Genomic DNA, 10,145 nt, shown 5'->3' on the forward strand with positions numbered 1-10,145 from the left:
AAGACGAACGCTTGGTATAAGACCGAGCACTACTTATTTTAAAGTATAAGGGGCTAATTTAATATTATTTAAATTAAGGTATACGGTATCACTACGCTGAGCCGAACGCTCAAACATAGTATTTTAAATGAGGACGCTCGTTCTCGAATAGAATTCTTTCCGAATGAAAGAATTTCATTTTTAAGTCATTTACTAGGTAACCGAACGGTATAAGACCGTACGATGACGAACGTAATTTATCATAGGGAGTAATTTCCATTCAGATTTTTCATCTATCTTAACTCAATATTTCTCATATAATTCATACTTTATAACTTCATATTCATCATTAATTCACATACTTTATAGAATTCATCATATTAACAAATCAAACTATACAATAATCATCCATCTTTCAATCCATACGTATCAAAATCAACATGTAGTTCAACCAACAGGAATCATATTCATTTAGTACAATATACATATATATATATATATATATATATATATATATATATATATATATATATATATATATATATCATACAATCAGTCCATATCATGCTTTCATACAACATACAAGTATAAATTAAATTAATAAGCTTCCCTTACCCGGATCAGTGAGTGAAACGTCCTAATGCAAGGGTATGGTTCGCCCTCTTACAGCTTTCTATCCTCAGATTCACTTAGTCTAATCACCAAAATCAGAAATAACTCAGATATATAACCTATGCATGAAACCAGAACCTGGTTTCGCATGAAACCTAATGGACGAACGGTCAGAGACGAGAACTTACCAGCTCAGATCCCAATCTGTTCGGTCCAGAATGACGTTCACGTCTCAGGGAATGTTTCTACGGTTCTGAAACGTGATCGGAGAGGAAGGTGATGAGTTACAGTAGAGAGAAGGTGAACTGGTTCTAGAGAGAAGGTGGAGAAAATGGAGAAATCAGTTTTGAGGAAGAAAGTGAGTGCATGCAGAGAATGGGAAGGAGTGTTTCAGAAAATTCAGTTCTCTTCCCCAAGTCAACCTGACGTTCTCTCACACGCGGACACCTGTCTTCCACTACTGTTTTCAGAATGTTCCAACGTGACACATGGCAGACGTGCAACAGAGAATGTGAGTGCATTTTAATGATACTGAGCAATGACGCGGGTGCATTAATTGAGATTTGACATATATTTGCAGCGTTAATTATCTAGGGTCTCACAATACTCACCTCCAAATAATTCAAAATACCAAAAAGACATAAATAGGTTTTAAAAAAAAGAATAATTAAATCAACAATTTCTCAAAAGTGTATTCTTGAATTTCAAGACAATGTAAAAGAAATTATTATAGCAAACGTAATATCATACTCTCCCAAGTAATATCTAAACATCCACTGGCACGCTAGAATAATTTATTGTAAAATATACGTCTATACTTGATTAAGAAAACTGCTATAACTAACCGCATTCAGCTGGCATAAATAGGAAAAAACATCTATAAATGTCAAAACCGAACATAAAATGTCAACTTTTAAAAACCAAATAATGTAACTGCTGGTAGTAAAAGAAGTTTAAATTTGAGAAGTACAACAACAAACATTATTGCGTAGGAACAACAGTTTATTATTACACTCCGAAGGGCTGTATTATTCTCTAAAGGGATGAGCAATAGTGTCACCTATCCAAGTTCACATATAATCGCATACAATAAAACTTACACCAAACAATACAAATTGCTAATGGTCAATTCAGGCACTAGACGCCACCCTTATAATTCATCCGACCCTCTTCAAACTTTGATTGCTTCAGTTATAGTATAGATAAATAACAAAGAATGAAAAATGATCGTAATGTACAATATCTTCAAATTCTTTCTGCATTGGCATTATTGCTGACCAAAGGAGACCTTAGCGAGCTTTAAATTATGAGCCAGGGCAGGTTTCTGAGTGTTCAAGCAAGATTGATAGTGAAAGAAACATAAGGGTGAGCATCGGAATCACCTGCAAGGCCAACCATCCCAGTACCTACGTCATCCTCAATCTTCCAGTATGCACTGCACACAATTTCAAAGATACAATATCAGCATGTAAAGTTGTCAAACAAATTAAGAGGCAATAGTGTGCATTAAATTAAACAAATAAATATTGTATGTATAAAAGTGAGAGGAAAGCAAGTTCGTCAAAGTACAGGAACAGAAGCACTCAAATTGAGACATCAGAATATGCACATATACAAGGAATGAATCTTCATGGTAAGATCCGAAAGAATAGTGTAAAAGTTTTCAAGTTGGGATACTCTGTTATAGACATGCCACATACTTTGTTAATGAAACCATCTGCTTAATTTGACTCGACATTTGAATCTTAATCATTCGTACTAACAACGATAGAAATCCACTCCTTTCATTTCACACGCACGATTGACTTTGTCACCACTCACAATGAAAAAGAAAGATCAGATATTTAATTCGCATTCGTAACATTTTCTACCATCTCAATCTACATTTTTTCTTATTTTTATTTAGAGAATCTCAAGAGAGAACATAAAAGCTTCAATATTTCAAATAACAAGCTACTATCAACAACTTCCTATGTTTTAAACAGCTGTTGTTCATTGGAAACTGCAAACAGACCAGTACCATATTTTTTGTCTATTTGAACAAGTTTAATATATATTGAACAAAACACAAACAATATGTTTTATTTACTTCAAGGATTGAGATGACCCATAGCAAAACCAAAAAAAGAACATAGATCTTGAATCCATCTGCTGTGTGCCTCTGTAAATTAGCTCTGGCAGAGTGTAAATTTACCAAGGGCTGTAAATTCTAAAATGGTAATACACCATAGCCATTGATAAGCCACTTGCCTGTTTGTACTATCACTCAACGTTTCAAGGATAGAGCGCACTTTCTTCTCAGATTTCACAGACGGAGCCAAAACGCATGCCTGGAATACCAAATGCTCAGTGACCAGTATTTGAAAATAGGGAGGAGGGGGTATTAGATGGAACTTTGATTTCAATAGAGTATATATTACCAAGAAAGATGGTGGCAGACCATATCTCAGAATGCTCTCGGCAAATAAACGCACAGCACAAAAGTGCATCCAGGAACTGAAAACCTATGGGAAAATATATGGTAAAAGGTAGTGAGAAAGAACCATGACAATTTAGAATCAAAAGGAAAGAATAATTGTTTAGTGGAAAAAAGCTAAAACAAGATAAAAAAATTAAGGTCAACAAATGCTCTACTAAATTAGGAGAGAAACTTAGGACCATACTGCAAATGCCAGTCCCAGATAGTATAGTACAGAAAAAGATACACCAAAGTATAAGAAGTCCACCTTGAAAATAGTACTTTAACTAAGCATGTTTCTATAGCATCCTCTATTTTGTACCACTACCAGTAAATCCTGTCGTATAATATTCTAAGGTGTTTCCACAAATTAAATGAGGTAAAAGAAATTAATACCTCTCCATAACTGGTAAAGCACCATTGCAACAGAGAAGCCTTCAGTCTTTCCTGATCTTGTACCAATTTATCTAACTCTTGCTTTCGGTTCTCGTGTGTTTCTTGACTGTATTCAAAGTCACGAATCTAAATACAATGGCATGAAGTTAAATTACGCACCTTTTATCAACTCATGAATTGATCCTAACACTTGGCATTAGGTATCATTCATTCTTTCATACCAGAAATTTCCATTAGAAAGTGGCAGGATTAAAATCCAAGAGAGAACACAGATATTGTCAATTTTAACAAATTTAAGACAGTATATATCTATATCAATAAAAATACTTACTTGGAACCCTTTTTCCCGTGCACTAGTTCTAAAATTATCTGCAACTCGACTAAAGAGTGTTACAGTATACAGAGCATATTCGTTGTCCTCGTACAACTTCTTAGAAGACCTGGGGACCTAAAATATTTATCCTAAACAGAATCAGAATAAGGAAAAATGCAAAGAAAGAAGCTCAAAATTATTAACAGTGTCAAAAACATAATTGGAGTACTTAGATTAATTACAGGGATTTTGCACTAAGATCCATCAACAATAATTCAAGGGAAATAGCAAAAGAAATTCAAATTTGTGAGAGAATACTGTACCGCTTACCACATAATTTGTCAATGTTTCGTAGCTTGAAAGCCAGTCCTTCTGTGAATACTTGGAAACAATTGCAAGGAGGGTAGTTAAATTTTCTGAAGTTATAATGTCCTCCGGCTTAACCAAGTTGGAAAGATCACGGACTGCTAAGCTGAAAGAGTCAAGTAGGTCAGTAAAGAAATAGAACACACTCCCACCAGTCCTTAATAAAAGACATTTTATCATTAGTGTGTGTGATTTTATTAATAAAAAGTGAGAAGAGGATTCTAAAATCACTAAAAACAAGGGTAAATATGGTGCATTTGAAACATTATTTTAAGAAATGGACAAAGTAAACTAAAATTTTATTTGTGATTTAGTCTAAAGTGTCTTGTATTAAGCACCAAAGACAGTACTACATTTGAAAGCAACATCAGTCGTAACAACGTCCACACACCTTCCAGTTTGCTTTCGGTTGATAGCATTAAGCTGACTACGAATATTGTTATACTCAGAAACACGAACCTGGAACGAAAGACAAAATTTCAAGGGCCAAATAAAATAAAATTTACAACACGCAAAATAAGCAAGGATATTTTTCTTTAATGAACTATATTCAGATAAGAACCAAACTAACAGCTGGTTCGACAGAAACAACTTTAGTGGTGTCTCTTGTAATTAATGGCCAAGGTGGGCATGGATCAAAATAAATTGTCATGGGACTTGAGGATCTATAATGAAGTTATTTATAAGTGAGAGACCACGCTCTAATCAATATCACAAATGATGACCAGGACAGTATCAAAGTAAAATACACCACATAAAGTGGCCAGACGGTATTTGAGAATTAGACACAATAAAAGCGTATCCTGCTTACCTCATGCAATATTTTAGCAATGAGCCTACCGTATGATACTGGACAAACTAAGGTCCTCAAAATACAAGTCACATAAAGTATGAAGGGTCTATAACTCTGATAGAGGTCGACAAGGAAGGTGATAGACATGAGAACAATGATTATCTATCTGCGACTCTGCAAGCTAAAACAGATATAGGTGAATACTTAGTCATTTATATTATGATGAACCATCATCACAAGTGTGATTGACAGGTTAAGACTTTTTCCTTTTCCTTGCATTGACTACAAAACCAACCTATCGTGTTACACAATTGAGAAACTCACTCTAACACCCCATTTTTCCACTTACTAAAATCTATAATTAACACAACTTACATAATTTAAAATAAAACTTTATTTCTCTCTTATTTGAAATCTCAATAAACAATTTTTTTTGTAATATATTGTTTTATAGACAAACTCTATTGAAAAGGGAAAATATAAGACTAAAAGATTTTTCCAAACGTCTCCCATTATTAACCACCGTCCCTCTCTAGCACTGTGCATCTTCGTTAACACTTGACTATCATCTGCTCCCATATAAAATACGATCTTCGCCAGTGGAAACCACAACCACCAAAATAAAAGGATGAACTAACATACAAAAACCCAACCTTACAATCACAATTCACAACTAAACAATATAAAACCTCAACCAACATTCTAACCCAACCCATGATCATATCTTGACTCAAAACATGTTATCAAAACAACATGCAACCACTCGTGACCTCACATACTAGTTCAACCCACAAATGATCTCAACGCAAGGCATCGGCTAACAAAGTCACTTAATAAACTACTTTATCAGTTGTTACACCCTCTCAGAGTTTTCAACCTTCCTGTTCTTTGAGAACTAAGCAAATATCAAGTTCTCAACTACAACTCACAAACGTAGCGAACTAGCCATTCACTCACCACAAGAGCTAGAACACCTCACTGCTCTCGAAGTCTTACGGATGGAGTTCACTTCCCACTGCGCTCTCAAAGAGACATAATGACAAAGTTCACGAGTTCTACCACCACACAAAGTTTACCAGTTATTCGCTCTTGTGGAGCTAAAACCCCTCCTATTCACTAAGAGTCTTATGGACGACATCCACTTCCCCCTCTCTCCCAGGGCAGAGTCCTCAGGTTCCACTTTCCACCGCTCTCCTATAAGTCTTACGGGAAGTCACCTACCTTTTGTTGAGCCACCACACACAAGCATACATTTATGTTTTCAAACAAGCACATATTAACATATCATCACAATCATAATAAATAACATTTACTCCACAACTTAGACTCATAAAATACTACATCACATACAAACAAGAAGGCAAGAAAGAAAACAAAAAAATAAGAATGTAAGCTCCCCCCTGTCGCTTACTCTTCACTTCTTCCTTTAGCCCCTTCAAAAATCAATCTTTAAAATTTTCTCCCTTCTTCCTTGACTTGCCACCATTTCTATTAAAACTTTTCCCCTTAACCTTGTTCTATCGTATATTTATAAGCCTAATATCTCTAAGGAAAATACTATATTTCATTCTCACTTATTATTATCTAACAGTAACAATATAACAATATCCAAGAATATAAACTAATATCTAATAATATTTTTTTCTAATTGAAAGATTATTCACTAAATCCTATCTCTTAGAAAATATCTTTAAAGTAAAATAAATCCTTTAAATTATAACTAATAAATAGTTTCATCTTTTTACTTAAAATATTTAACCATTTTTGTATATGTTTCTAATTATTAAAATTTCTAGGATCTAACACTCACCATAGTTGATAGTTTGATAGCAGCACCATAGAAAAGGTTGCCCAATCAGATGTCAAGTTTGAACTTTTAATTAAAGTCCAGGTAAGCCAAAAGCACACAGCATACTAATGTAAACAAAAAACACACAATTGATTAAATTGCATATTCCTCGTGGATTCAACCATCTAAAATATGGGGTTCACGTTGGGAGGAAATGTGAGGAATCTAAATATTGATATATGAATGGTTGAGTCCGTCACTTTTCCTTCTTAATTGAACACTGTTAAACTATACGAGATATTTAGGTGAAACCATACATTTCTTAGACAACACAGGTGTTTCATCTATATTGAGAAAATGGAATCATTACAATAAAAGGAGAAGATTTGTTATTCTTTAATAATAAAAATATGATACGCCAATGAATAAAATTGTTCCTAATTATACAAATATAATCTAGATATTCCTAATTATAGAGGATTTACACCTTATTTCTATTATTATAACACTCATGTTCAAGTTCGAACATATAACTTGTATGTGCTTAACTTGCTACAAATATGATTCATCCTTGGTCCCTAAGTAATTTGGTGAATATGTCAATGAATTGTTCACTAGAGCTAACAAACCTAGTGATGATGTCTCCATCTTCCAAACATCAAGGCTGCAAGAGGCATCATCATGGGGAGTTTCAAGCTCACAAGAGGCACCATTGGGGGGACAACATCGTGAGAATCACCGCTCCCACGAGCGTTGCAATTTACAACCGCAATTCAATGCAATCCAACCAAAATTGTGACTTTCAGGTGACACGAGATCAAAGAGGGAGAAGAAGATTGTAGACTTGTACAATCTTACACTCTGGATTGCAATTTTGATTGCCATAGTTGTCACTAGGGGTGAGATAAAGCTCCAAATGGAAATGTAAGAATAGGAAAAAAAAAGATAATAAGGACAAAATAGCATAATGTGTGGTGGAATATCAATTATAACTAAGGTTAATATGGTGCAGAAAAAGGTTGCAATAGAATGTATACCTTTTGAAATTGCAATAGACTAATTATTTTCAAATGAGGAGACCAGGTTTAGTACAAAGATAGTGTCTGAGAAGAATTAAGCATGACCTCCAGTATATCATTGTGCATTGGAGATGGGTTTCACACTAGAGTGTTAATAGGCTATGGGTGACATTGATATACCTGAAATGGTGTTGGAGAAGCATTCAAAGTTATGGTAGAGTTATATAGTATTGATGAAGAAAGATTGACAATGGTGGGAAAGTGATTGTATAGAAAGAAGCAATAAATTAAACCAAGGAGAGAGAATTAGATCAAACCACTGAATGAACTCCAATGAAGTCACCACCATAGGGCCAAAGTCACAAAGGAGGTGAACTTGGCCCAAGTTGATCGACCATCAGGCATGGTCACACACTTCAATGGGAGTTGCAGAGTTATGAGAGTGAGAAGATGGAGGTTACAAGAAAAATCGTCGACTACGATGCTAGAATAGTGTGCACAAACATGTGAAAGGTTCACCAAATAAAATCCTCAAGAGATAATGGGTTTGCGAGCCAATACAATTTTGAAAAAGCTTAGATATTTAAGCTATAGGAAAGATAAAGACATCGAACTAAAATTATTTATATTGATAAAATAGAATTAATATAAAAAATAAAGAAGATTTGATATCCTTTGATAAATATGATACGGAAATAAATAAATATGTTCCGACTAATACATACATAATCTAGATAGTCGTGGTTACAAAGAATGTGCACCTTATTTGTACAATTATAACAAAGACCTTTTAATTCAGAGTAGTCAAGTTTGTCCTGCCTTAACACCAATTCTTAATTTAAGCAAAGAGAACCCCTCCTCCCCTCTCCCTAAGCACAAATTTAAATAGGAAAAACAATCCTGCACTAATAACAAGCTTTCCGAAGGCACGCTATTAACTACCGTATACATGGAGAACAACCACAAACATACCAACCAATCTCCAAAACCCAAGTTATCCGTAAGTTAAGCAAAAAAGTTATTATAACTCACTAGTCGCTATGCCACTATAAACATGGAATGATTCAGCGATACAAAGGCCAGCAATAACAACAAAAAAAAAAAAAAAAAAGAGCCACCATGTGCTAAATTGCCCATATCCTAAGGTCGTATTATAATTGAAGAACAAAAGAGGTTAAACTGCTTTATATGTAGGCTATAAGATGATTTTACAAGCTATCGTGTAACATCATAAGCTATTTTCAAGTGCTCTACCAAATATTATACAAGTGCTCACACTACAAGTCAAAATAAGGTCTATATAACTGCTTCCAAAAAAGGGCACAAATCTAACAAACCTTGAGATCATCCTCAATCTTTGCCACTTGACTGTGAATACCATCCACGATCTCCTTCAAAGGCGACATGGTGGGGTACTTGGCTTCATCCCAAACAAACCTGGATCAATAAAAAAACACAAAAATAAACAAATGCGACTCGAACAAACAAGAACAATCACAAATCAGAGATTGATTGCAAATGGTGCAACAAAAGGGAAGCAAAACCTAGTCAAGTAGGAATCCACGGGGACACCGTCAACGGTGAGGCCGCCACTGTCCACACCAGAAACTCTCTCGAGCTCCTCAATCTGGCGCCTGATCTTGTGCGTCACTCCTTCCACGAAATTGTTCGACTTAAACATACCAGATGAAGCAGTTGAGCAAATCGAGAAGCGAGATCAGAGCAAAAATAGAGTTTCGGCAGATTGTTGAGTTACCTTGGCGAGGTCATCACTGAGAGAGAGCAGAGAATCTAGGGTTCCAACGCGGAGGTTAGGGATATTGAACTGCGAACAAAGAATATAAGATGCTAAAAAATCGCGAGAGAACGAGAGAGAGAGAGAGAGAGAGTATGTATATTACTCGGTAGAGAGGAGTGTCGAAGGAATGTTTGGAGATTCGTTCTTGAATTTGGTTCCACAGTTGAGATGCGGAGTTGTGGACGGGAAGAGACACTGCCCAGTACCTACTCGCCATTGTTACCTTCCTTCTTTCCTTCCGCTGCTCTGATCGGATCACAAAGCAATCACACACCAAAACGCATTGGCACCTAAGCAAAACGACTAATGAAAATATGTCCCACCTCCCCTGCTACTACTGACATATCTTTCCTTGCTTCCTTATCCCTCCCTTATTACAGGCTTCAATTTTAATTATGGACACTGTCAAAATAATTGAGATTTTTCTACAAGTTTACATTTAATATAATGTTAATAGTTTATGATGATGCGGGGGTAATTATGGATAATTATAGATATAGTATTTAGATTAAGATTTTTATAATATGAAAAAAAAATCAATTTTATTGTTATAAATAGATTTGTGGATAGTAAAATTTAGAGTTAAATGTATTTGTTATCCTTAAACTGTTGACATTGTCAG

At 35.0% G+C, this 10,145-nt stretch overlaps 1 protein-coding gene across 1 annotated transcript; it reads right to left on the bottom strand.

Moving 5' to 3' along the window:
• Nucleotides 1-1,558: 1,558 nt before the first annotated feature.
• Nucleotides 1,559-9,862, bottom strand: LOC148197780 (V-type proton ATPase subunit C-like). Its single transcript, XM_088116663.1, has 11 exons — nt 9,627-9,862; nt 9,482-9,550; nt 9,270-9,397; nt 9,063-9,162; nt 4,516-4,583; nt 4,089-4,230; nt 3,777-3,893; nt 3,446-3,571; nt 3,012-3,095; nt 2,842-2,921; nt 1,559-2,026 (listed from the first exon to the last, which is right to left on the bottom strand). Exons 1-11 carry the CDS (start codon nt 9,738-9,740, stop codon nt 1,924-1,926), a joined length of 1,131 nt encoding a protein of 376 aa, XP_087972789.1. The 5' UTR covers nt 9,741-9,862; the 3' UTR covers nt 1,559-1,923.
• Between the last annotated feature and the right edge of the window lie 283 nt (nt 9,863-10,145).

This window comes from Vigna umbellata, chromosome 5 (assembly GCF_029865625.1).
Source record: "Vigna umbellata cultivar VRB3 chromosome 5, Vumbellata_1.0, whole genome shotgun sequence".
NCBI lineage: Eukaryota > Viridiplantae > Streptophyta > Magnoliopsida > Fabales > Fabaceae > Vigna > Vigna umbellata.

What these genes read in the sequence shown, in the direction of transcription:
- LOC148197780 (XM_088116663.1), bottom strand. Translation starts at nt 9,740, where the DNA reads ATGGCGAGTAGGTACTGGGCAGTGTCTCTTCCCGTCCACAACTCCGCA. An exon ending in AGATTGAGGATGATCTCAAG is followed by an intron (nt 4,584 to 9,062) that starts GTTTGTTAGATT and finishes CTTTCGTTCCAG; the next exon opens with GTTCGTGTTTCTGAGTATAA. An exon ending in CACGGGAAAAAGGGTTCCAA is followed by an intron (nt 3,572 to 3,776) that starts GTAAGTATTTTT and finishes CATTGTATTTAG; the next exon opens with ATTCGTGACTTTGAATACAG.